At 34.9% G+C, this 27,146-nt stretch overlaps 3 protein-coding genes across 3 annotated transcripts; 1 reads left to right on the top strand and 2 right to left on the bottom strand.

The window, feature by feature from the left end:
- Positions 1-14,372: 14,372 nt before the first annotated feature.
- LOC128175012 (cysteinyl leukotriene receptor 1-like) lies at positions 14,373-16,484 on the bottom strand. Its single transcript, XM_052840380.1, has 2 exons — positions 16,345-16,484; positions 14,373-16,148 (listed from the first exon to the last, which is right to left on the bottom strand). The coding sequence occupies exon 2, from the start codon at positions 16,110-16,112 to the stop codon at positions 15,048-15,050; it is 1,065 nt and encodes a 354-aa protein (XP_052696340.1). The 5' UTR covers positions 16,113-16,148; positions 16,345-16,484; the 3' UTR covers positions 14,373-15,047.
- Positions 16,485-18,984: 2,500 nt separating this feature from the next.
- On the bottom strand, positions 18,985-20,378 carry LOC128178586 (serine/threonine-protein phosphatase 6 regulatory ankyrin repeat subunit C-like). Its single transcript, XM_052845832.1, has one exon. It carries the CDS (start codon positions 20,331-20,333, stop codon positions 19,014-19,016), a length of 1,320 nt encoding a protein of 439 aa, XP_052701792.1. The 5' UTR covers positions 20,334-20,378; the 3' UTR covers positions 18,985-19,013.
- Positions 20,379-21,638: 1,260 nt separating this feature from the next.
- Positions 21,639-26,945, top strand: LOC128176518 (AN1-type zinc finger protein 3-like). Its single transcript, XM_052842927.1, has 6 exons — positions 21,639-21,795; positions 22,983-23,023; positions 23,723-23,782; positions 23,975-24,275; positions 24,558-24,694; positions 25,097-26,945. Exons 1-6 carry the CDS (start codon positions 21,743-21,745, stop codon positions 25,246-25,248), a joined length of 744 nt encoding a protein of 247 aa, XP_052698887.1. The 5' UTR covers positions 21,639-21,742; the 3' UTR covers positions 25,249-26,945.
- Positions 26,946-27,146: the final 201 nt, after the last annotated feature.

The raw sequence follows: 27,146 nt of genomic DNA, 5'->3' as shown, positions 1-27,146 counted from the left end.
TTAATGTGTAATGAGCTGTACATTACCAATTTGCGTCCAGTATTATAATAATGTCTTATCATTATACAATTTACAACCAAAGAACGACGATGATGATGATGAGGCCACCAAAACTCTATAAAACTATTCCAATTTAGAAGCGAGACCACAATACTAAATAAGACAAAAACTGATTCGTTGTATCACGTTATATAATATACATTAATCTCAGAGTTTTCTTCCATTTTTAAAATATATCTCACTGTGTTAATACAAATCTCGACATAATTAGTATAAATCAATTTGTACGCGTATGGTTAATACAACTACTTTCAAACTCATTGATTAGTGTTAAGTAACAACGTTGATTATGTAGCTCTGTTGGTTTTTCCCTCATTTAATGGAAGAAGTATATCATGAAGTAACAACGTCAATTATGTAAACTTTTTTGGTTTTTATCTCATTTAATACTTTTATGGTAGATTTGGCGGGGAATATTTCGTGTGATTGATCGACACTTTTGCTTCACTTCGAGCAGGGGCATGGACAACACTAATCCCAAATCTAACCCGTTTAAAAAGCCAGGAAAACGTCAGATATTTCGGACTAGGACAACACGCATCCAAATGCATGTATTTGCAGTAACCTGTTCATATATGGAAGAATTGGCTCTTCTTTCTATTTAACACGCTGTTTTGGCTTAGAATAAAGATTATTCACGTTTTTTTACATACTCTACATGGATAAACGAACCAAGAGTCAAAGAGAGGCTGTAAGCTGGTTCATGTGCCTATGAAAATAGCGGTTATTGCAGAGGGAAAAATTATCGGTGCAATACGCGCTGACAGTCAACACCGTAAACAACCCCTAACGCGGGGGAGTCGACAAAAAGTAGGGGGGAGTCGATTCCAACGCATGGGGGAGTCGATTTTCTTCGCTTCGGAGAATGAAGGAATTTAGGTCACGCCATTTGTAGGTATTTATAAAAAGTATTTCCAAAAAATATATACCGCACGGAAGACAGCGATAGTCAAACTTTGTGTCGGTGATTGGTCCGAGTTCTCTATGCGTCTAGTAGGCTCAAACACTTCGAAACTATTTGACAGATTTCAAATTCACGGTAATCGGGTGGTCAAAATATGCATGATTTGTAAAATATACGACTTGCTTTGGGTTACAGACAGTTGAAACAGTCGAACAAATGATCAACCTTGTAAGTGCAATAATCAAATCTTAACAAATCTTAGGAAAAAATGAATAATCAAGACATTTTCTGTTCAGATGTAACGGTAGCGTAGGGGGGAGTCGATTTTTGGAAAACAGAACGCACGCGGGAGTAGAAAAATAAAATTTAATTCACTCTATAGGGAATGTTCAACTTATTTTTTCACAATTAGCATTCAAACGAGGTCTCTAAAAGTAGACTTTATCTAATAATAAAAAGGTTTTACTTATTCACATATATTTAAGCAATAAAGACAGGTACTACTCATGTTTTCCATTTAATTTCGTTTTTTTTTTTAATTTTTTTTTTTAGAAAAAGATTAAATTAAAAGAGAATACATTTATTAAAAGGCATTTTCTTCCTATTTCTGAGTCTGACATCATCATGATCATTTCAGGCACGTAGCATCGTTTTTGAAAGTGGGGGGCCAGACTCATCCAAAAAAAAAAAAAAAAAAAAAAAGAGAAACTTTTAAGTTTCCCAAAATCTTAAAAATCCTAATCCGGGGGGGGGGGGGGGGGGGGGGGGGGGGGCAACTCCATGATTATTCCATTTTTTATATGTAAATTTTAAAAAATTTGTTGCTGCGAGAAAAAGTGGGGGGCCTGCATTTCGTACAGTCTGTGATTTTTCCTAGCTTGTTGAAGATTTTGAGCTGTTGATACACGAGGCGTTTAGACTTCAGTCCTGTCAATTTCACAGGTGCTTGAGGACAGGACAAATCATGCATATTTTGACCACCCGATTACCCTGAATTTGAAATCTGTCAAATAGTTTCGAAGTGTTTGAGCCTACTAGACGCATAGAGAACTCGGACCAATGACCGACACAAAGTTTGACTATCGCTGTCTTCCGTGCGGTATATATTTTTAGACGGAGGCTGTTTAACAGCCTCCGTTTATTGTGATTGTCTTGCCCGTGAAGTCAAATAATGATGATTCCTTAAGCACCATCTAGCGGTGGACGAAATAATGAATGATTATGAGATTCAACAAGTTGCTGTCCTTTAAAAAAGGACTACAATACGTGGACCATTTGCATGTGTTTCCAACGAGAACGTGAAAGCCTTAAGATTATCAGAGATTCCACCGACTCTAGCCCTCTGCTTTCAACCACTAAATTTGTACGTTGCATTATGTATACATGTATGTATAGCCCTGACTTTTTATCTCAGAATTTAAAGGGTTCATACTTTTAAAATAATTATGATCTATGAATGAAGTTTGCATGTATAGTATCAGGCATTCGGTGAATTCTACTATTTGCGCACACATTACGATTCGCACTACTTTGTTAACTAACGTTATGCAGTTACAGCTTTGTGTAAATTAAAAATTTCATATTTTGATGCATTTTTCTTGAGATTCATACTCAAATGCTTAAAAAAAATAATCGGGAAGTTCTCTAGCCTTGCTTAATATAAAAGTAAAGTGAAGTTACATGTGTATCTGGAAAACAACAAAACATTGCAAATTATGCTAGTTGATGCATGTTGTAGTTTCGGCATAACATAAACTTATTTCATAATACTGATAGTTCATATCACATGCCAATCATTTCTTTAAAAGGAATACTTTGTTTCTGTACTGTTTACCGACAACTTTACAATTACAGCGCCTTTGAACTTATGTGTGCATATGGCACGGAATCCCGATCCCGATTCAGATAAACGTGCTAGCCTGGTTCCCTGAGCTACCAATTACTCACAGGAACCAGGCTAGCTCATGCGCAGGCTAAATTTTCCCCATAGCATCCGGTTTAACCTCGCTTATATATTTTCTGCGTGGACCTCAGGGTCCACGCAGTGAATAAACATGGTGTGCTTCTTTGTCTCTGTCGTATATCGTTCGCATATTATCAATTAATTTCCCGCGGAAACGTATCTCTCTTTACAGCTGCCCCTCCCCCCTCCCCGCAAGTGATTTGGGAAGTCGGTGTATTTTACAAGCTGATAAGAGTGTCGCGCGTGAAAAAATTTTAGATAGAATTGACAAACAATCTTGTATATGATGCAAACAATAGCCATAATATATGGAATGCCATAGCTGCCTTAAGGTCAATTTCATATTATATGAATTGGTATTTCATTTATATGCAATAGTAATATCATTATATGCAGTGGTAACATCATTATATACAGTGCTAACATCATTATATACTGTGATTTCGCCATTATATTCAGGGGTAGAATCTTTATATGAAGTGGTAACATCATTACGTTATGTCGTAAGATCATTATGTGCAGTGGTTTATTCATTATATGCTATGAATAAATCTTTATATGATATGATAAACTCATTTCATACAGAGTTATACTCATAATGAACTATTGTTCAATCGTTATATTATGGTACACTCTTCATGTGCAGTTGCAAATCCTTTTATGCAGTGCAACTTCTTGACATTAGCTGATTAGGTGATAAGTTCATTATATGCAGTACTAACATCATTTTATGGTATATTAAAACCATTATGTATGGTGGTAAAACCATTATGTATGGTGGTAAAACAGTTATGTATTGTGGTGAAAGCTTTACATGCAATTGTAAATCCTTTATATGACGTGACAATTTCATAAAGTGCCGTTGTTGAGTCATTATATAATGAGGTCAGTTCTTTACATGATGCGATCATTGCATTATATGGAGTGGTAACTTCTTTATATGCAGTCGTGTCTCTTTATGATGAGGTTGTAAACTGGTTCTCGCTGAAAAGTTTTAATGGGGGAAGAGGTCCAGTTTTATTTTGAAAAAGATGCCGCGTTCATTGTGACGATGCACATTTCCTGGTCAACTTGTCGTTTGTTTTGAAGAGAAAGAGAGAGAGAGAGAGAGAAAGAGAGAGAGGGGGAGACAAAGAGAGTTTATCTGTCCTTTAACATCGATATCATAATATCAATAATTGAACCCATTTTGTGTGAAAAATCGAATGTATTATTATTATATGTATTATTAGAGAGCATGCTTTTAATTTAAAAGTAAAAGAAATTACAAAAAACCAAGCAATCAAAGTCAAAATACCTTTGTTTCAATGTACTAGGTAGGTGCTACTCCTCGCTGATCAATGCCTCCAACACAAAAGGAAAAGACAGATTTTCATTCATAGACATATATAAAAATTCGTTTTCATTTTTTTTTTTAAATTCATTTGATTTTTAAGAAATAATAAAGAAATTGGTTGGTGTTAACCTCTTTAAATATTTTTGTATTTTAAATCCTACAAAGAAGGTGTTGCAGTTCCTGTGTTATTTTCCATAAAGCTGTTGCAGATATCTTCATATCATTTTTATAAAACCATTTTATACGCGGATCCAGAAAATTTTTCGGGGGGGGGGGGGTGCAATATGAATACTGAAGTTTGCCGAAGGAGTGGGGGAGGTGGGCTCGAGGCAAATTTTTGGTAATTTCATGGGAATTTAAGAAATTTGAATTTTTCTGGGGCGGGGTCCTCCCTGCGATCCACCCCCACCCCCGTTCAAGACCCCCATGCATTAAACAAATTGTAAAATGTGACTGGTTTCATGGCATATCCAGTTTTTGTTTCAAAGAGGCATATTTTTAACAATTAAACTTTGAAGAAAAAAAAACCTCCAAAGTTAAAAAAAATCGCAAATTTCGTCGTGTCTAGTATATATAGCCGAGTGGTTACGCAGGATGGCCGAATAATCACCGAGACTAACTTCTTAGTATTTTTAAAATTAATTTTTGATCGCACGAAAAGGTAATACCTCTATTCCGATGGTTTTGAAAATAATTAATGTCCGGATCAATAAGTTTCAAAACGCTTGTCATTATATTATTTTACATGTGTGCTGATTTTCTTCAACGTTACCGACTTTGTTCACATTATAAACATGAATTGTAATCCTTTGCTGCTGAACGAGGGGTTTTAAAACAAAGTAACGTATGGAATGCCATAGCTGCCTTAAGGTCAATTTCATATTATATGAATTGGTATATTTTTTATATGCAATAGTAATATCATTATATGCAGTGCTAACATCATTATATGCAGTGCTAACATCATTATATACTATTATATCACCATTATATTCAGGGGTAAAATCTTTATATGAAGTGGTAACATTATTACGTTATGTCGTAAGATCATTATGTGCAGTAGTTTATTCATTATATGCTATGAATAAATCTTTATATGATATGATAAACTCATTTCATACAGAGCTAAACTCATAATGAACTCTTGTTCAATCGTTATGTTATATGGTACACTCTTCATGTGCAGTTGCAAAATCCTTTTATGCAGTGCAACTTCTTGACATTAGGTGATAAGTTCATTATATGCAGTACTAACATCATGTAATGGTGTATTAAAACCATTATGTATGGTGGTAAAACCTTTATATATTGTGGTGAAAGCTTTACATGCAATTGTAAATCCTTTATATGATGTGACAATTTTATAATATGCCGTTGTTGAGTCATTATATTAAGAGGTCAGTTCTTTACATGATGTGATCATTTCATTATATGGAGTGGTAACTTCTTTATATGCAGTCGTAACTCTTTATGATGAGGTTGTAAACTGGTTCTCGCTGAAAAGTTTTAATGGGGAAGAGGTCCAGTTTTATTTTTAAACAGATGCCGCGTTCGTTGTGACGATGCACATTTCCTGGTCAACTTGTCGTTTATTTTGAAGAGAGAGAGAGAGAGAGAGAGACAGAGAGAGAGAGAGAGAGAGAGAGAGAGAGAGAGAGAGGGGGGGGGGGAGAGATTCTCTGTTCTTGATACATCGATGTGTGATAAATCGAATGAATTTTTAGTAGAGTACGCGTTTAATTTTAAAAGTAAAATAAATTTCAAAAAATGATTGTACTTTGTAGAAATTGTATACCCCCTCTGCTTCTAGATCCGCGTATACAGTTAGGAAGATCACTTTATGTATCTTGATATTGGAACATAGAACAATTTGATTTCTACTTGCTATCGTGTTTTAAATATGTATGTAATTTTTTGGAGCTTTTTGAATTAATAAATCTAATTCTGTCTCTTCAAAAACGTTTAAATTGAGGAGTTACTTTGCTCTTGATTGTTATTTAAAATAATTTTAATAGCATCCATACAAACCATGGTGCTTGGAACAAACTTATCCGTATTTTGCTGATTCATACATTATTGCACGGCTTGCTTTTAACGATGTCGAACAATATGTATATATATTTTGAAAACGACATATTTTACAAAAAAAAGATACATTAACTTTATCGATTAATGCGTTACTTCCTCGTTCAGCAGCAAATGTTTAAGCTGCAGATCTGCAGCTACAAATGTTTATAATGTGAACAAAGTCGGTAACGTTGAAAAAATCAGCACACATGTAAAATATTACAATGACAAGCGTTTTGAAACTTATTTATCCCGACATCATTTATTTTCAAAACCATCGGAATAGGGGTATTACCTTTTCAAAATTAATTTAAAAAATACCAAGCAGTTAGTCTCGGTGATTATTCGGACATCCTGCATAACCACTCTGCTATACTAGACACGATAAAGTTTGCTAAGATTTAAAACACCGTTTTTTAACTTCGGAGTTTCTTTTTTTTCGAAGTTTAATCTTTAAAAATATGCCTCTTTGAAACAAAAATCGGATATGCCATGAAACACATTTTTCAGTGAAACAATTTTACAATTTGTTGAATGCTTGGGGGTCTTGAACGGGGGTGGGTCGTGGGGAGGACCCTGCCCCAGAAAAATTAAAATTTCTTAAAATTTCCATGAAATTACCAAAAATTAGCCCCGGACCCACCTCCTCCCACCTCTCTCTCTCTCTCTCTCTCTCTCTCTCTCTCTCTCTCTCTCTCTCTCTCTCCAAAACAAACGACAAGTTGACCAGGAAATGTGCATCGCCACAACGAGCGCGGCATCTTTTTAAAAATAAAACTGGACCTCTTCCCCATTAAAACTTTTCAGCGAGAACCAGTTTACAACCTCATCATAAAGAGTTACGACTGCATAAAAAGAAGTTACCACTCCATATAATGAAATGATCACATCATGTAAAGAACTGACCTCATAATATAATGACTCAACAGGCATATAATAAAATTGTCACATCATATAAAGGATTTACAATTGCATGTAAAGCTTTCACCACAATACATAAAGGTTTTACCACCATACATAATGGTTTTAATACACCATAACATGATGTTAGTACTGCATAGAATGAACTTATCACCTAATGTCAAGAAGTTGCACTGCATAAAAGGATTTTGCAACTGCACATGAAGAGTGTACCATATAACATAACGATTGAACAAGAGTTCATTATGAGTTTAGCTCTGTATGAAATGAGTTTATCATATCATATAAAGATTTATTCATAGCATATAATGAATAAACTACTGTACATAATGATCTTACGACATAACGTAATAATGTTACCACTTCATATAAAGATTTTACCCCTGATTATAATGGTGATATAATAGTATATAATGATGTTAGCACTGCATATAATGATGTTACCACTGCATGTAATGATGTTACCACTGCATATAATGATGTTACCACTGCATGTAATGATGTTACCACTGCATATAATGATGTTACCACTGCATATAATGATATTACTATTGCATATAAATAAGATACCAGTTCATATAATATGAAATTGATCTTAAGGCAGCTATGGCGTTCCATAGTAACGCATCAATCGATAAATTTAATGTATCTTTTTGTAAATATGTCGTTTTCAAAATATATGTACATATTGTTCGACATCGTTAAAAGCAAGCCGTGCAAAAATTTATGAATCAGCAAAATACGGATAAGTTTGTTCCAAGCGCCACGGTTTATATGGATGCTATTAAAATTATTTTCAATAACAATCAAGAACAAAGTAACTCGATTTAAACGTTTTTGAATAGACAGAATTAGATTAATTAATTAAGCTCCGAAGAATTACATGTTTATTTTAAACACGATAGCAAGTAGAAATCAAATTGTTCTATGTTAATATCAAGATACATAAAGTGATCTACATGTACTTAACTGCATGCGCGGATCTAGAAGCAAGGGGGGGGGTATTAAATTTCTACACAAAGTACAATCATTTTTTGAAATTTGTTTTACTTTTAAAATTAAACGCGTACTCTACTAAAACTTCATTCGATTTATCACACATCGATGTATCAAGAACAGAGAAACTCTCTCTCTCTCTCTCTCTCTCTCTCTCTCTCTCTCTCTCTCTCTCTCTCTCGTCAAAACAAACGACAAGTTGACCTGGAAATGTGCATCGTCACAATGAACGCGGCATCTTTTTCAAAATTAAACTGAACCTCCCCCCATTAAAACTTTTCAGCGAGAACCAGTTTACAACCTCATCATAAAGAGTTACGACTGCATATAAAGAAGTTACCACTCCATATAATGAAATGATCACATCATGTAAAGAACTGACCTCATAATATAATGACCCAACAACGTCATATTATAAAATTGTCACATCATATAAAGGATTTACAATTGCATGTAAAGCTTTCACCACAATACATAAAGGTTTTACCACCATACATAATGGTTTTAATACACCATACCATGATGTTAGTACTGCATATAATGAACTTATCACCTAATGTTAAGAAGTTGCACTGCATAAAAGGATTTTGCAACTGCACATGAAGAGTGTACCATATAACATAACGATTGAACAATAGTTCATTATGAGTATAGCTCTGTATGAAATGAGTTTATCATATCATATAAAAATTTATTCATAGCATATAATGAATAAACCACTGCACATAATGATCTTACGACATAACGTAATGATGTTACCACTTCATATAAAGATTTTACCCCTGAATATAATGGCGAAATCACAGTATATAATGATGTTAGCACTGTATATAATGATGTTACCACTGCATATAATGATATTTCTATTGCATATAAAAGATATACCCATTCATATAATATGAAATTGACGTTAAGGCAGCTATGGCGTTCCATAATAATATATATCATCAAAACTGGTACCGTACAACTGAACTTGAGGTCTCTGCAAATTCAAAATAAATAGCAAAATTAAGTTCATTTGTTTATTGTGTCCATAGTCTTAACAAGAAGAGAGAGAGAGAGAGAGAGAGAGAGAGAGAGAGAGAGAGAGAGAGAGAGAGAGAGAGAGAGATTTCTGTTGAGAAAAAAGAAGTACATACGGATTAAACTTCACAAACACAGTATATCAATCTTTAAATTAAACATCACAAACAATGTATAATACTTCATTGTTAAGTATGCTTCCGTTTTCTTTACTTGAAATCAAACATAAAAAACAGTATAGAATACATGTTCTTTATACTTTATTGATAGGCGTGCTTCCTTTCTCTTTACTTGAAATCAAACATCACAAACAATGTAGAATACATGTACTTCGTTGTTAGACATACTTTTTTTTCTCTTAGCTAGAAATCAAAACATCACAAACAGTGTAGAATACTTTATTGTTAGGCATACTTCAGTTCTCCTTACTTGAAATGAAAACTTGGAACGAAACTTTTTTCCCTTATCTTGGAAGGAACACGTGGTGCACCTCGCGCGTTGATTCGAATAACAGGAGTAACACGTGGACTTTGACTGAAACTGCATGCTGGATTCAATCACAATGTACTATATTCTTTTATGGATACTAATTTTATGAATATATAATATTAGTTTATTTCAAATGAATGTACGTAAAATTACGCGTAAAACGCTCTCTCTCTCTCTCTCTCTCTCTCTCTCTCTCTCTCTCACTCTGTCTCTCTCTCTCTCTCTCTCTCTCTCTCTCATGACGATCATAATAAGAAAATATATCTGGATCGACGACACTCAGTAATTAAGAAACCCCTTCTGCAAGATAGAAAAGGAAGGGGGGGGGTTGTTGTACAGTTAGACAAAGTAGTTTGCAATTAAGAGGTTATCTTTTGTCTTGAACAGGTGTGGAAATTTCTAGGATATGCCGTTTTCTACCTTGAGTTTGCAAATCACTATACACAGGGTTTAATATCAAGTGAACTTAAACGAAATATACACAAGAAAAGAAATGTGTATATAAATAGTTTGCATTGTATTTCTCGAGTTCGAGTTGTATACATGTACAGTTTCCCATGCTGTTTTGTGATGCAAATGAATTTCCTCCTTCCTCTTTTGTAAAGAATAAACACATTTAAGTAGTAGTATATTAACAAGCTTATAAGGTTAAAATAAGAGAACAACACTAATTATTTTTATATTATCTACCTAACTCTGATGTCAACCTGAAAAATATCCTCGCGACCTTAAATTGCCATAACATTAAACCGCTTCGCGAATATTCTAACATGAAACGCAGTAAGTACGCTGTTTATCCTTATATAAAAAAAAAATCATATATTGACATTAGTTTAATTTCCTCCGAAATGATTCCTCCGTCTGTTAGTACTTTCAGTATTTTGATTTGGAAATACTTCTTATAAATACCTACAAAAGGCGTGACCAAAATTCTTTCCGTCTCCGAAGCGAAGAAAATCGACTCCCCCATGCGTTGGAATCGACTCCCCCCTACTTTTTGTCGACTCCCCCGCGTCAGGGGTTGTTTACGGTGGTCAATGCATTTTATCTTCAATGCTCCTTACCATCATACCCGCATATAACACAATGCGCAAACGTACGATTAATACCTACATCACGGATAAATGTAAATGTAACCTTACAACCACCAGTTGTTGTCTTTCTAGTCATATTATATTGAAACTTTAGAACACCAGTGTGGATTGTTCAGGACTTATGCTGTAGTAAATCCCCTGTAATCAATAGAACCACCGCTCTGGGTCTCAGTTCTCAGGGTTCACGGTTACTTCATTACAATGGGAATGTCACAATGGCGAAAGCCTGATTGCAACCTTCTTAACACTAACCCTTCAGTCCGGAAATAGTTACGTTCCACTTTGTCAGTAGGTTTTCTACTACAGTAACAGAAAACCATAGACAAACCAGACATATTCTTTAAAAGAATTATCATTTTAAAAAAAATTAAACCATCCGTCGAACTGATAGGTCTAGATACTGAAGAACAGACAGATGTGATTACTTTTAGTGTATTATCTACTTTTGATCCACTCGTTGGATCTTGTGAGATTTGGGTTTGGGGAACTGATACAATATGGTGCTAATGAAGACCATTCTGTAAACATACCGCGGTATCCTGACCCTGGTGTACATTATTACCGTCCGAATAAGTGATCGCGCGGCAGGCGGCGCGGTCAGTCATATATCGCCTTGTTACACAATGACCTGCCGCCATGCCAAGATCATTAGCTAGGGTGTAGAAAGGAATGGCGGAGTGCGTAATGAAAGAAAAAGTTGCAAAACACGCCTGTTCGTTATAAATATAATTTCTACGCTGAGTTTATGATTACATGAAAGAAAGGAACATCTTTTTCAAAGCACTAATCTTGTGAAGTGGAATAGATTTGTGTTGTGAACTCTTAATGCTGATTAGATCTTGGAGAAAGCTCTATAGATACGGGTGTGCTTTTCATAATTTCTACCTCTCATCTCTCCATGTAAGACGAGGGAGGAATACATTGACTGAGAATAACACGTGTTTGTCCTTCGTATATCGAAAAATTTTCACTACTAAATATTCAATACCCAGTATTGTTCTGATAAAAGAAGCTAATCCTTTAATCTACCGATAGTTGTTATATAAAAAGTTTAAATTCAGTAATTTAAACTTCACTATTAAAGTTTATTCAAAATATCAATGTAACATTTTTTCGCATTTTGTTTCACCCCTTATCTCTCATTCGTCAATGTTTTATGTTAGTAATAACTTGCTGCCGTCCGTCACCTCTATTTTTGAATTGGAGACGGGTCAATCTTAAACGTGAACAGTGTAGTACTACCTTAACTTTGATTATGATCATAAAGGTAAGCATACAACTCAAGCATCTGTTCCTCAGCCAACCATATGTTAGAGTAATTGTCTTATGTTTCAGTCAAGATAATATGTAACTGACATAATGTCTGTGGCGACGTGTTATTCTGTACAACGAGTTTAACTTTATCAATTGGTGTGATCCGTATCCAAAGACCGACACACTATTAATAAGACATTGTTTTTCAAAAAACGTTGCTTGGATCTTTCAATTATTGATATTCTTTGGTTTAATTAGAATGTTTCACTCCAGAAAAACCAATTACATTGGGTTTCATCTCTTGAACTATACAATTTCAACAGTATAATTGTCACACACTGGTTTTCACCGTCGTGACTAATTGTTTGGGGAAATTAGCTCAAGGATCAACCTGTCTAATTGCAAGAAACTTGCTTCCACAGCACCTGAATGAATCAAAATAAAATCCGTAAATATAAGTAAAACTGTCTTTATTGAATTGCCGCAAGATGGAAAGTGAGTTATAAAGAAAATGATTGAAATACACAAATTATAAAAGCATGTTATAGAATCAAAGAAATAACAAAAGTTCCGAAACACAATAAACAGATAAACAATATATAGACATAAAAAGAAATCAAAACAAGATCAAGCACACGGCTTACCTATAAAATGTTTCCTTTGTAATAACATGATGGATCGAAAATGAATTATCGAAAGAATAAAATAATTACTAAGATTTTAACATGTTTTAGAATTTAGCGGATAAAATTTCTATTTTCGTTTTGTATACGTTAACTTGTTTATCTCCTCACACAGAAGAGTTCTATCTAGCAAGGCGCGGTAAAGTTTAAATGGCCGAAAAGTTAAATCTTAAAGGAATAAATTTTAAAGTAGAAATTATACGCAATAAGTATAATTTAAAGTGTAGATTAAAAAGATTACAAAGTTATTTAATTAAGGCAGGCAATTTTTAGCGAATAACAATTTAACATTGAAGTCATGAAAGAAATTTATAAACTTTCTAATTAATTGGATTAAGGTATTAAAAAAAAAACTATTTCAAAAATATCCTTAATTTAAAAATAAGCAATAAAAACCTTAAATAAAATTCAGCTTAAATAATAAAAAGAATAAAACAGTAATTTCAAGCTTATTGAATGAATCAAAATAAAATCCGTAAATTTAAGTAAAACTGTCTTTATTGAATTGCCGCAAGATGGAAAGTGACTTTGTTAAAGTCACCTACCATTGCGGTCAATCTACGGACTTTAATTTTGACCAATCAGGTAACTTGTTTTAAAAAGGTTTACGCCCAATTTCGGCAAAATTTCTTTTGATGCTTGACACTATTAGCTGATCCAAAGAAGGTGTTATAACAATTACTCGTATTTCCGCGGAGAAGGCCTGTAACAAAGACAGGATTAACTCGAAGTCGAAACAAAGTAAATAAGTTTTTATATGAGGCCGAAATGAAATAAATAGGTTTATCTATGTGGAATTTCGAAGTGTCAAGCCAAAAGCGCAAAGGAATTTACCTCCAAAGAAACCGAAATAAGAATGTTTTTCTTAGTATCTAACAGCTGGGAATGTCATCCTAAGTTTACAAAAAATGTGCGAATGAATTAGCTAACAAAGAGAATTTCCAAAAAAAAAACTTAAAGGAAATTGTGCGAAATAGTAGATATTATTAAACTAAAATAAAATAAAATTTACTCATACATGAGGAAAATCCTAATTGAATATTAGAAATAATCCAAAATATAAAATCAAAAATATCATGAATTATAAATTCATGTTAATCATAACTGTTACATTAAAAGTTTAAAATTTATCAATTTAAACTTAACTATAAAACTGTTATAGTTAAGTTTAAATTGATAAATTTTAAACTTTTAATGTAACATAATTGCTGCAGAAATCAAATAACTGCTTGAAACGTAGCCGTGAAGCCATTGGACATCTTCATTTTATATCATTTACTTCTCGTTTTGGAAACTACAATGAAATACGGTTAATTTTTATATTTAATATATTCATTTCAAGCCTAGTGGGTTAGCACAGTTAAAAGTATTCTTTCTGAGAAATTAAAAATTCATTTACGGTCAAATACTTTTAATATAACAGAGATTATGCATCTGCTGGGGTTGAATCCGGGTACTCTCCAGCACTCTACTGATCGAGCTAAAAAGGGTTAACCTACTTCCTAGAGTTTGTAAAAAAAAAAAATCCATATACCTCACTCTACCACATTAATATTGAATCAGTTATAAATATGACAGTCAATATGATGTATATGTACTTTATCCATATAAATACGTTAAAAGCTAATATAAATACGTTAAATGCCAATATAAATACGTTAAATGCCAATATAAATACGTTAAATGCCAATATAAATACGTTAAATGCCTATGTTCCTCTAGAAAGATTATATAACGTGGTCTTTCTAATCTCCTGAAAAAGAGCTCTGATTGAAAATATTCGATGATGTTCAAATTAAAAAGAATTTTTAAACCATACTTTGTTTCGTTTTTCTACACTTACGTTAAAAACATTGTAATAATTTAAGAGTTTATGACTAGAACATTAAAATTTATAATTTCCGGAGTGTTTTATGATCACCAAACCTCCGAAAATCGGAAATTGAAAATGGATAGAGTAGCTTCTGATAGAATTATACTATACATTCGAAAACATTTTTACTCTGAGCAGTCTTCCCCAGTAGAGTTTTTGGAATAGATAAAACATGATTGATACTGGCCTATCGACTTAACGGTTGAGTAATACAACAGTCTGTATCAATATTCATTAGAATATAACATAATTAAGGACTAATAACTTACGATGTTTATCAAAAGCAATCTATAAAACCTGACACTGGTCACTGATGGCACAACATATTTCATAAAGACGTAAAAATCGAAAATAGAAAAATAATCTTTATATCACATATATTAATCACAATTCATAATTCGGGGATATGAATTTGCACACACCTTGTTTGAACAGAGAAGCACATCGTTTTCTGAACTCAGTGTTCATAAAGGAATAGATGATGGGATTGATACAACAGTTCAACAGGTAAGACCGGAGAAACACCTGGTACGCCATTTTGGCTGAGTCAGTCAGGGTGGGATAGAAAGAAGGATGAATAGATCGATGAATAGCGATAACTACAAACGGTAAAAACGTCATCACATACGAAAACGTCACAACGGACAACATGACAGTCAGACGGACGCTACGCTCGACGGCCGCCACACAGGAAGTAGACAGAATAGTTTTTTTGGAACCGTCTTCTGACTTCATTTGGCAGGAAGATAATTTCTTACGGAAAATTAATTGACGTCTGACAGCCACCGCCACGAAGGAATAGAGAACGATGAAGCTGACAAATGTGATTAGCGTGCCCACTCCATGGATCCCGTACAAAACTAAGGGGAATATAGACTGGACGTACCCGTCCTCAATTTGACACGTAGGGACCGAGAACTCCTCACCGTGCGACCTGATTTTCACAGTGTGCTTCCCGTAAACAACCAGAGCCGGCCATGTTATGGTCAAAGCCACCACTATCAACCAGAGGACACAACGCCGAGCCGTGGATGACGTCATCACCGGACGATGGGGGCAGCAGATTCGTTGGTACCGGTCAATGGCGACTGCAATTAACACCAACGTAGAGGAAGAGTTACACAGATATGTCGTGAATCGAGAAAGTTTACATACAAATCCCAGTTGAAAAAAAGAATTATCCACCATTATGACAATTTCTGTGGGCATTGTGATGACGCAGTTGGTAAGGTCAAACATGGCGAGAGACAAAATGAATATCCGAGTAGATAGGTTTTTCCATCTCCAGTAATACACAATCCAAACCAGACTATTCCCAAAGAACCCAAAGATCATCAAAATAACTGTGTACACAATGGCGGGGGTATATATCCGAAGTTTGTGCTGAAAAATCCCCCCATCCGGAAAACTGGTCCCAGTGAAGTTAAATTCCGTGTAATTTGGGTCCATATCTCTTTTTACTTTGCACAAGAATCGTCAGGGCGTCTGTAATATACATAAAAATAAATGAAGATATCTTTCCAGGCTTGTTATTGCTTCCAATTTCAAATCGCGATATCACGCAAAATTCCAACTCTTATCCGTTCATATGAAATTTTAATCATCGTGCTGGTAACTTTTGCTTATTATTGAGCGAGACACTGATATTGCTCTCTTTAGCAGTCGTGAATGAACATCATACCGTGTTATGGGGTCGATCACTGCTAATATCCGTCTATCACCAGAGAGCAGCACCTCGCTACTGAACTGTACGGCATCCCTCCGCGGGTTTATATAGCGCCTCTGCTATACCTCACACTGCTAGTGTGACCGTACAAAAATACTTTCAAAACTTATGTCACTCATTGAACCTGTTCGGTCATCATACATGATTAAGCAAATACTATCGAGAAATAACGTAATCTGGAATTGCATGAATTGATTTAGATTGATAACAAGTTCACGCTCTTTGTTGTAATTCGGCCTCTGGAGTAGGATATTAAAATTGATTCTTTATAAATACTTATGGCAATTGTTGTATCATTTTACACGCATTGTGTTTTATTTCAAATTAACGATATCCTTGAGAAAAATCAATTTTACTGCCAAAATGTTTTTTTCATTACCAAATTATTATCATTTTCTGAATAGAGAGGATGCCCACATGTAATCTGAATAAGCTATTTAAGCTTTAGCAACAGCATTTGTCGACGAACAATGCATGCAGTATTTAAACCTCTTATGTGCTAAGCTACCAACAGCAGTCTGGATCGGTGTTCCCGGAGTGAACTCACGGCTTTCCCAGATCCCCTTGCAGGCACAGGTCCAGTTTTATAACTGGATGGAGAGGATCAGAGCAAAGATTTGTTTGCGGGTTTGGGGGTCAACTTCTGTTCAGTTTCTTTACTATATAGAATAAGATCAATTTCCTACCGGTTTCTTCACTATGTAGAATAAATAAATATGAATTTTCCTGACCACCCCCCCCCCCCTACCCTGTTCATACTACCAATAGCACGAAGTTATTCGCAATTTTTTTTTCTCCAACGGTCTTTGTGAATAAGAAAAACACTTCAGACTGGAGTTATGGAGAGACTGTAGATGACTGTCCCCCTCCAGTCAGAGACTCGACTCTTTGAAGTGTGATCAACCCTCTTGATACAAAGCCGGCGAAGAGCAGTGATGTCATTACAACAGCAGACGACTGTTGCGTCACACCACGCTCTATCATTGGCAACATCGTTACGAGGTGACTACAAGTACAACGGAAATACTCGGTACAATTCCAAACAGAGAATATGTTACATGTACATCTGTTAAAACTGTATGTAAGACTGAATAATCTAATAAAAAATATGAAATACTCGGTATTTTTTAACATCTGTTATGATAAATAGATTACACCACTGGTGATCAAATTGAGATAGAACCTAATGCTATCTGTTAGAGATGATCAGAGAGCCTAATGATATCTGTTAGAGATGATCAGAGAGGCTGTAGTGTTGCACAACATGGAAGCAGGCGAGAGTTTGTCAGTTATAGCATGTGTCATGTGTTTTGTTTTTCATAAACAAAAGAACGGATCAATCGTAGTCCTGTGAAATCCATGTTGATAAGGATTCTGTAACTACATTGTATCAATTGCACGCAATGTAGTTTCCTTTTCATGGGATAACAGTTAACGTAATATTGTGAGGCTATGATCACTTTTTCTGAAAAAAGTTTTTGAGTCTTCATATAACCATACATATGTAATTGTATGATATTTTAGTGGTCATTACATTTCATCATTTATGCAAATAATATAGTATGAGGCGCAAGCGGGGTTTGCATTTAATTATAGTCCGAAATTAATATAGCGTATTCAATAGAGCTGAATAACTTAATAAAATTATAATTTTTGTCGGGCCGTGGTCAAATCCAATAAAGCCTGAAAGCTATCACCTCTTAATATTCAAAGGATGATTCATTACAAGATCTAGTAAATGATTCCAGGGTGTCTTTTTGGTGCTAGAACCATTATGACGTCATAATTAAATTGATGAATCTTTTCCCGTATTTTACGGTTTTAAAAGAGTTATGTAGAAAATAAAACAATATTTTGACATCCTATATTTAATCATGTGAAAAGTAATCCCGGTACCTATTTTCAATTTGACATCAAGAGGAGGTCAAGAGCTTGTTTAATGCCATTTTTGGAGAGAATTTAGGCATTCTTGATATATTTCATAAGTCAAAAATGGACAAAACTCAAAGATTTGTTAGTTTTATCCTTCATATTTCACAGAAAATGGTTGTTTAAAACATGATTTTTCAATGTGTTTACTAAAAAGTTAAGCCCCAGTACACCCTATCAAACAAAGATATTGTTATGAAGCATCATTAAAAGAATTTATATCTTGAATTTCATAAACCTGTAGGCACCTTTCATTTACTAGATCTTGACCTTAAGCAAACCCCGCACGCGTCCCATACAATACGTCATTTGAATTTACTTGATACAAAATCTATTCGTAGTGTTATCACAGACAGAGACACTGAAACATGTAAATATCACCAAACATAACGGAAATCAATGATGGGGTTCGGGAGGAGATCGGCTATTTCAGAAAGAAATCTTCTTTTTCATGAGGAATTAAGATTATTTCATGTTTGATACCCAAACAAGAAACTTGAGATAATTGTCTGACCATAGTACTTCGTATTTCACTCATCATTGCAAGCAAAGAGACATAACCGTAAGAACGTTTACTGTTACTATGGAAATCGTTTTGATATATGCAATAAATAGACAAAAAACAAATCCCTATAAAAAAATGATTATAATTTTATCTTTCTCTACTTAATAATTGGGTCCAGTAATTCGTGGCATCAGATGTGGCTGAACATAAAGTGCGACCATTTGTTCCGTAAGGAGTGTTTGTAGGTCAAGATGTCCATGATTATTTCCCTGGGACAATCTAACTGAAGGGCGTCAGCAATAGACACCATCCTGCTGTCACGGTACATGTTTGAGGCTGTGGCCACGTCTTGGGGTCGGGCAAGTAAATTGTTCATTCTTTGTAAACACATACTATACAGTCGTGGGGGATTGCAACTCAAACTCAGCAACCTCTGCCGGACGTGACGTGGACAATCCTCCATCAGTTTGATTGGATAGTTTCCCTCGGCGTCTTTGAGTGACAGTTGCTGGGTCTCTGTGAGCAAGGAAATGAATCCCAAATAGACGCAAGCGATGCTGTGTAACTTCAGCAACAGATAAATGGGTGTTTGGCCTTCAGAGTCCATGGCCGAACAGTCCGCTCCTTTCGACAAGAGGAGGTGGATTTTCTCGCCATTCCCGCGTATAGCACACTGGTGGAGAGGCGTCTCCCCATTTAACGTCTGTTCGTTTAAGAGTTTGGTCAAATCTGGACACTCTTTCAGTAAGATGGCCATTTGTGACGCATTGATTCTCTCTGATCCCGCTACGATGTGTAGAATATTCCGCCCGGCATTGTCTTGCTCCTGAATGTTCGCTCCAAGTCGAAGAAGCTCCATCAGACTCTCCAGATTTCCGTGAAAGGCAGCGGACATCGCCGGCGTGTATCCGTCATGGTCCCTCTGATCAATGAAAGCCCCAAAGTTTAACAGGTGGACGATTGGATTGACTAAATTTCTCAGGGCACACAAATGTAATAAAGTCCTCCCTTTGACGATGCTAGGCTGCTGTGGATCCTTGGAGTGCTGAAGCAACAAGTCCAGAAGGCGGGTAATGTTAGACAGGTGTCGTCTGCGATTCAAAATGAAAGTCCTTCGTACTTCGTCCACTTCTTCGTCATCAGTCGACAGGCGGTTTATCAGTAGATCCGGTACCATCCAGTACATGAGTAGGACCCAGGCGGCCGTCCTGTGGTCGCGGTCGTCACGGTAGAGCGGATCCGCGCCGTGCTCCATCAACAAACGTACCATCTCCAGGCGTTTGTACATGCAAGCAAGATGGAGAACGGGCATTCTGAGAGTGGGGACCTCATTCTGCTCGAGACAGTGGACATTTTTTGTATGGATCGTGTTGAGGTCGATTTGCTCGCCGCTCGTCAGGATACGCCCCATTTCTTCTGTGTTGCCACTCAGGATTAAACGATAAAAATCGTCAAAAGATACCCGGCTCGCCTCCGCAAAATTTTGGTCATCTTTCGTACTTTTGTCCATTGTGATTGTTCCTTTTTCAAATTTTCATTATTTTTTTTAATTGAAGTTCGGTTGATCACTGTGACGTCATAGATAAATACAGGGAAACGTCGCGCTTATAGGTGGGAGCTATATATATAGGCCTACATTTACATTTTCAACTTTGTCTATGATAACATTACGAATCAATTTTGAAGCCTATAACCCAATAATTTCATAAAAGATGAGTGACACAAAATGGGTGTGGCTTGTAGCATAATCGAAAAACGGTATTGGCTGCGTCACGAAGTAATACATAGCATGTGCTACATGAAAAAAATATAGTGGTTTTAAAATGTTGTTTTAAAGTGTACAAATTAGAAATAATATAAGTAATCATTCTTTGAATATTATAAGATGGTAATTTCGGTTAGAGCGTGGTCAAATCTATCATAAAGCCATATGGCCTTTATTGGATTTAAATACGTCACGACCGAAATTATCACCTTATGATACTATAGAAGAATGATTCCTTATTCCTTAGATATATACAATTTATGTGTCGGGTGTAATAAATCATGAATAATTAAATAGAATTGACAATAAAACACTGTCTATTTTCTACCAAATGAATACACAAAAATGTTGTGAAGTTCACCGACTTGCATGTTAAAGAAAACTTACGGATTTTCCATTTTCTTTATCTTAGTTTAAGATATTTTTCATTAAGAGGGTTGTGTGGTGGCACCTGGTCATTCTATGACAACTAATGTGCTTATCAATGTCAAGGAGAAGGGCTCTATATTTAAAGATGTTGGAAACTACTAAAATATTCGAGTTAAAATAAATTATTTGATAAAAATTTCTTCACATAAAGTTAATACGGCTAAAATTTCATATAACGTTTAAGATCTTCTCGGTGGTTTGTTGACTTTCCAGCCTCCTTTTTATGTAAAGAAAAGAAACAAAAACAGCACACACAAAAGTTAACACCCGTATGTCTACATGTAAAAGGGGTATGAAAAATTAGGGGGGGGGGGGGGTCAAGTTGGTCCTTTTTTATTCTAAAAAAGCCCCGTTTTTTATTTTTATTAAGTAAACCAAAAATAATATTAAAACAGATCTCTCTAAAAGATTTAGATATAAACAAACTTTAAAAATGTACATGTACACATTTTCCCTCTACTTGTGGGTCCAGCCTCATGTCGAATCAATAAATCGTATGTGCCAGGTTTCGGCACATTATTGGCTATAAAATAAGAAATGCACCACCCCTCCCTCATTGTTTATGACCAACGGGAGGCTACTCTGTCTTGTAAAAATTAGAATTGACCTTCGAACCGGAAGCAATATACAGCCTCGAATTGACAACAACCAGCTGTCGATTGTCATTCTGTCACTAGGAGATTTTTCCTCAGAAAGGACCATTTCTCATGTTACCTGCGTAGGTGATGGAGAAGTCGAAAAGTAACGACCAACCTCGCTGCCCGTGCGGATTTTGGGGGTAAGTTCGCGACTGAAGGATCTGAATCACCACCGTGACGAAGGCTGGTGTCGGGAGGCCCTGGGTCGCTAGGATTTTCCTTGGTGTGGGTTAGGACTTGTCTGGTTGAAAGTTTCACTTATATTAAGGAGTGAATTAGATATTATTGTGTATTATGTCTTAAGATTATGATACAGACATTTGTATCAATGAAAAAAACATGAAACATCCGGGCCAGTACCTTATCAATCATGTTTATCTAAACGATCAATCCCGAGTTGGGTTGGGTAGATCTACTCTCGCAGTAGAAGGCGATTACGCGTAAACGTGGACTGCGAAGCAGGCTAAGCCAGCGTTCATCGCTGTTAGTGATTTAGAGTGAACAATGAACCATATTTATTTTGATAAAATATTTATAATTTATCTCACAAAGACAGTATACCTTTAATTATCTTTTTCCTATTATGCAATCGTTGTTTACATTATGGTTTTTTGTGTAAGAAGTAATTTTTTTTTAGAAATAGCATGATATATCCTAGCATTTTTTATCAACTTCATCTGTGATTGAGAATTTTTCACAATATAAGCGTACAATTTCACCCCCAACCAACAATCCAAAAACATGCATGCAAACTTCAAACCTCAGTCTACACCTTGATTTTCTCCTTATTTCAAAATACTCATCATTGGATCTCTTGATCATCTAGAGTTATCAAGAATTTGGGTTTGGCTGATTGGTTTCAATCAATTTGCATATAATTGAACAAGAACCCAACATTACCATGGTTTGTACTGACCAATCACAAACAATTGTTTTTAAGTACAGTAACATTAACACATGTTGGGTTAGACATATACATCAAACAAGACATAGTTCATATTATATTATTTAATAATATATTGATACAACAGTTTTTCACCTGAAATAGTGTCATTCCAGCAATAGACACAATAAAGAATTCATAATTCCTCTATTTTGTAATATGCCATGCATAAATACCATCTTTGAAAAAATTTCTAGAGTTTATTTGCCAGATGGTGTTGTGTATTCTGATAAATATTGTGTTGAGAAATGTTTTCAAAATAAGCTTATTTTAAGGGTATTACTACAAGTTTTGATCAGATAGGGGGTTTTATTTCAGAATCATTCAATGTTAGGATAAGGAGACGGAAACATTAGATAAACCATATTTTCTATTTAATTCCAGATCTTCAAGTACACTTGGACTCTGTTCACAATGCTATAAATGTAAGTATTGTTCATGTGTGCTGTGGCATGCAGAGATTTATGAAACAAAAGTTGATGCATATAATTCATGTTAATATTTATTCTTTCTGATATATGATAAGCATTGAAGGGAGATGGAAATGTGTTGTAGATTAGGTGGTAATGAGATTTTGGTTGCATATATAGCTCTATAGAGCTAAAGCAAATCTAAAATTCAAGTCTCTATAGAACTAAAGCAAATCTAAAATTCAAGTACCAGTATATGTAATTGATTCGAGTTTCAAAATGTTCACCATGAAGTCACAACTTTAGATTGAATGATTTAAACAATATACCGGTAAATCCGATTGTTTTAAAATGTTCAACCATTTTAAAAAAAATGTAAAGGAACTCACTGCTTAGTGTTTACATATTCCAATATACTGCTGATTGAGTTTACTCAACTTGAATAAGGGAAGTGGTGCCTGAAGTAGACATTATTTGCATGCGCTCATCTAGAAAAAATGCTCCAAAACCAAACTTCCTTTTTCTATTTTGACAAAATGCTTAGGTGCCGTACATTTTTTTAAAAAGTTGCTCATATGCAATAAAAACACAATTATTTCATGTAGGAATATAGCATCATTTGTTACAACTTATTAATCTTACAAATGGAGAAAATAATTTACATCAGAGATATATGATTATAGAGTATATAGCTGGTCTTGTTTTTTGTTTCAGCACACATAGAGAAAACCAATGATGCCCTACAGAGCACTCCCGATCATCTCATTTCTCCTGGTTTGTGTTTCTTGCTTCATGTTTGGTAGTTCAGAATCTCCTCTATGATAGCTGTGTAAATTTACAAAGAATTTATTATCAGAAGGAAAGATGAATTTACTTTTATTTTATGAAATATTTGAATATTTTTTTTTTTAATTTCTTATCAGGTCTTAAAATAACAAGACAGTTAATACATGTATTTTCTTGCAGAAACTGCCAGACAGATGAAACAAAGTGGGCACAGTCATATGGAAGGGGCTAAACAAAGCAGCCATAGCATTGGTTTAGAGGGAGGAAAAAATAACAGCACACCGATTAGTGATAGCCAATCACAGCCCTGTTCTTCCAAACAATTAACTTGTGAGAGCATTAAAGACTCTAGTGTTTCTAATGAAGGAACAACGGATCGTGAACAAAGTCCAGCAACCCCTCCCCCAGAAACCGATTCATCCCCATCTTTGTCTTCCAGTGTAGCCACACCAGAGACCCCTGAAAAAAGAGGAGTCAAACGGTAGGTCAATCGATTTAATCACCACCTGGTAGAGAACTCACATTGTATACATCCACACACAAGGAACTCTTCCTTTTGTAACAAAACTGAAATGTTATAGAATAAATCAAATGTTTCAGATTTGCTTCAGGCATAATTTATGATGCATCTCATGATGTCTGATCATCTTTAAAATTGATTTTTACATGTAAATATGTTTTTGCATTCCTATTCCAAGGATGTTAAATTCACTGGATATTAATTAGTAAATTTATGAAAATATTGATGTCATTCAATTTTCAGTGATATAACACAAGTTGATAAAGAATCAGACACCCCTGAATCAACACCAGAAAAAGGACAGAAAAACAAGAAGAGATGTTATCAGTGTAAATGTAAACTGGAGCTGGCCCAGCGGCAGATCGGCAGATGTAAATGTGGTCAGTATCTACATATGTACTTGTGGTTAATACTAACAGGTGTTATTATGGTCAGTAAGTACAGATGTTCCCGAGGTCAGTGTATGGGAGGCATAAATGTGTAAACTTGGTCAGCAGATACTGCCTATAGGTCAGTGTGTACGGGTGTGAATCTGGTCAAAATACGGTACCTGTTTACTCTTAAGGATATGATATATGTACTGTAACATCTGAACTGGTGTTATGTTCTGTAACTTGTGTATCTATTGTTCGATATTTGTATTCATCTTTTTCTATTAGATTCTACATCTTTCATTTGAACCTTGTCAAGGTTTTCAGAAATGTATATAAAGCCGTTATAGGAAAGCCCACATCACATGGAATGAGCTGAAATAATGGTCTTACACGTGTTCTCTGTTACAGACTTTGTATTCTGCTCCTTGCATCGACTGCCTGAACTTCACAACTGCGATTTTGATCACAAGGAAGACGGGCGCCGAGAAGCTCGAGAAAAGATGGTGAAACCCACGAGACACTTAGGGACCTCATTCCAGCGGCTCGACCCAGATTCCTGAAGGAACTGTCCCTGCATTAACCAATATGTTTTGTTTTTAAATTTGAGTACGGATTATTGGGCTGTGTAATTAACAAAACAGCTGAGAGTTTTGTTTTAATATGAATATGCAAATTGATTTATAACAATACAAGAAGATTCTTGAAGAAACATTTTTTGTACAATGTAGTGATGTATGGCCAGTGACCTCTGGAGAATAGATATGTCATGATATGAACACTGTTGCAAGCTCAGCAATAATAGAACTATACACATGGTGAAATTTTCTTGAGTTCTTCAAATGATTTTAGAGAGTGCTGCTAATTTAATATAATGACATTTTATAAATTTCACTTGTGTCAGATTCCAATTTTACTACCCCCCTGATTTCATGTTTTAATCAGTTTATCAATTATTTTAAAGCAGTGCATCTGTTTTTTCTCATGTGTAAAAAAACCTTTAGAATTCTCATCACAAGAATGCATGTGTAACTAAATCTAGAGTGATAGTTTTCATTTGACCCATTTTGTGTGCATGATAGTTTTACCTGTGTGTGACTGTGTTATGTAAATTAGAGAAGTTTTCACCCAGTAGGTTATACTCCTGTACAACCCGAGAATGCCCAGTCTCTCACATTGTGTACCCCTCATCTGTACCATGTTCTCATCCTTCATGTAAATAAACCTTACACTTATTGTGTTGTTGCTACACACTTAAGAAACTCTGAAACATCAAACAGATTATCAGTAAAGTAAGATCAGACATACTTCCTGCTGCAGTTTTTGGATGAATTTTAAATCATTGTACCTGTTTCTCAGTAAAACTGACAGCAGATTTTTAATCCCACCGCAAGTCTTTGTTTATCACAGTACCCAGTCCAAACTGATTTTGAAATTGTACCTCTTCATTAATTGTGAAAACTTTAGTGAGAATGAAATATTTACATTGAGCAGCAACAGTTTAAGTTTAGGTTATGTGGAGAACAATGGGGTTTAAGATTACATATATATATATATTACTATTATAACATTTTCTAATGTCTTCACTATATTTATTAAGTATTTTAGATTAAATTCATGGTGAATTAAATGTGAAATGCAGATATAATAACATACAAAAAAGATTACCTCAAACATTTGATAAGTTTGCTCAAGACCAGAGTTTTAAGAGTCCTATTATTGCATTGCTTTACAATGACAGTCATTCAGTGGGAAAAAGTGAATGTTCTTTCAATTGGAAACCTGACCCCTTTAAATTTGTAAGTACTAATTATTTCTTAAAGTCTTGCATGTTGTAAAACTTAGGGGTTTTACATTTTGTTTTATTTTTGAAACATATCAATGTGTGTTGGTAAACAATTTTCTTTAGTACTGACAGGTAACTTTTAAATTTGGTTTTATGATAATTTGAATTAAATTAATTTGAAGCAATAATGTACTGTAGAAGGTGTCAGACTACTCTTAGTAGACTATCTCAGCAAGAGAGGTGTAAAAATAGATCTGTCCTTTATTGGAAGTCTCCAATTTTCAATGCATTAAATTTCATAGTTCTTTATCATTCAGCAACACATTGGCTGCTGCTATTTTCTGGTCTTTAAGGACTTCCAATAAGGGGAGATCACTCGTGTGTGGATGACTCAGCTAGAGTGTTATACGTGCCAGGGAATTGTGTGTTTCTTATTGAATACAAGATTTATCATTAAAGACAAAATTTATATCATAGATTTTTTTATTATTTGTGAATTCTTAATGATTTTTAAAATACAGCCTAATAAATATATATAGAACATAAATAACGAGATTAGAATACTGAGGTATTCATAAAATACAACAAGGAAAAGGGGTCACTTTCCCTCAAAACCTACTATATTGTAAGGGAAGCCTAGTAAGGCCAGTCCAATGCTAAAATTACTTTCAATGT

This window comes from Crassostrea angulata, chromosome 3 (assembly GCF_025612915.1).
Source record: "Crassostrea angulata isolate pt1a10 chromosome 3, ASM2561291v2, whole genome shotgun sequence".
Lineage (NCBI taxonomy): Eukaryota > Metazoa > Mollusca > Bivalvia > Ostreida > Ostreidae > Magallana > Magallana angulata.
Note: the sequence above shows the minus strand (reverse complement) of the source record. Positions and strands in the feature narration are given on the sequence as shown.

Coding starts and splice junctions, on each gene's coding strand:
- LOC128175012 (XM_052840380.1), bottom strand. CDS start 16,112: ATGGACCCAAATTACACGGAATTTAACTTCACTGGGACCAGTTTTCCG.
- LOC128178586 (XM_052845832.1), bottom strand. CDS start 20,333: ATGGACAAAAGTACGAAAGATGACCAAAATTTTGCGGAGGCGAGCCGG.
- LOC128176518 (XM_052842927.1), top strand. CDS start 21,743: ATGGAGAAGTCGAAAAGTAACGACCAACCTCGCTGCCCGTGCGGATTT. Junction 21,796..22,982: donor TGCCCGTGCGGATTTTGGGG/GTAAGTTCGCGA, acceptor ATTTAATTCCAG/ATCTTCAAGTACACTTGGAC. Junction 24,276..24,557: donor GAAAAAAGAGGAGTCAAACG/GTAGGTCAATCG, acceptor TTCAATTTTCAG/TGATATAACACAAGTTGATA.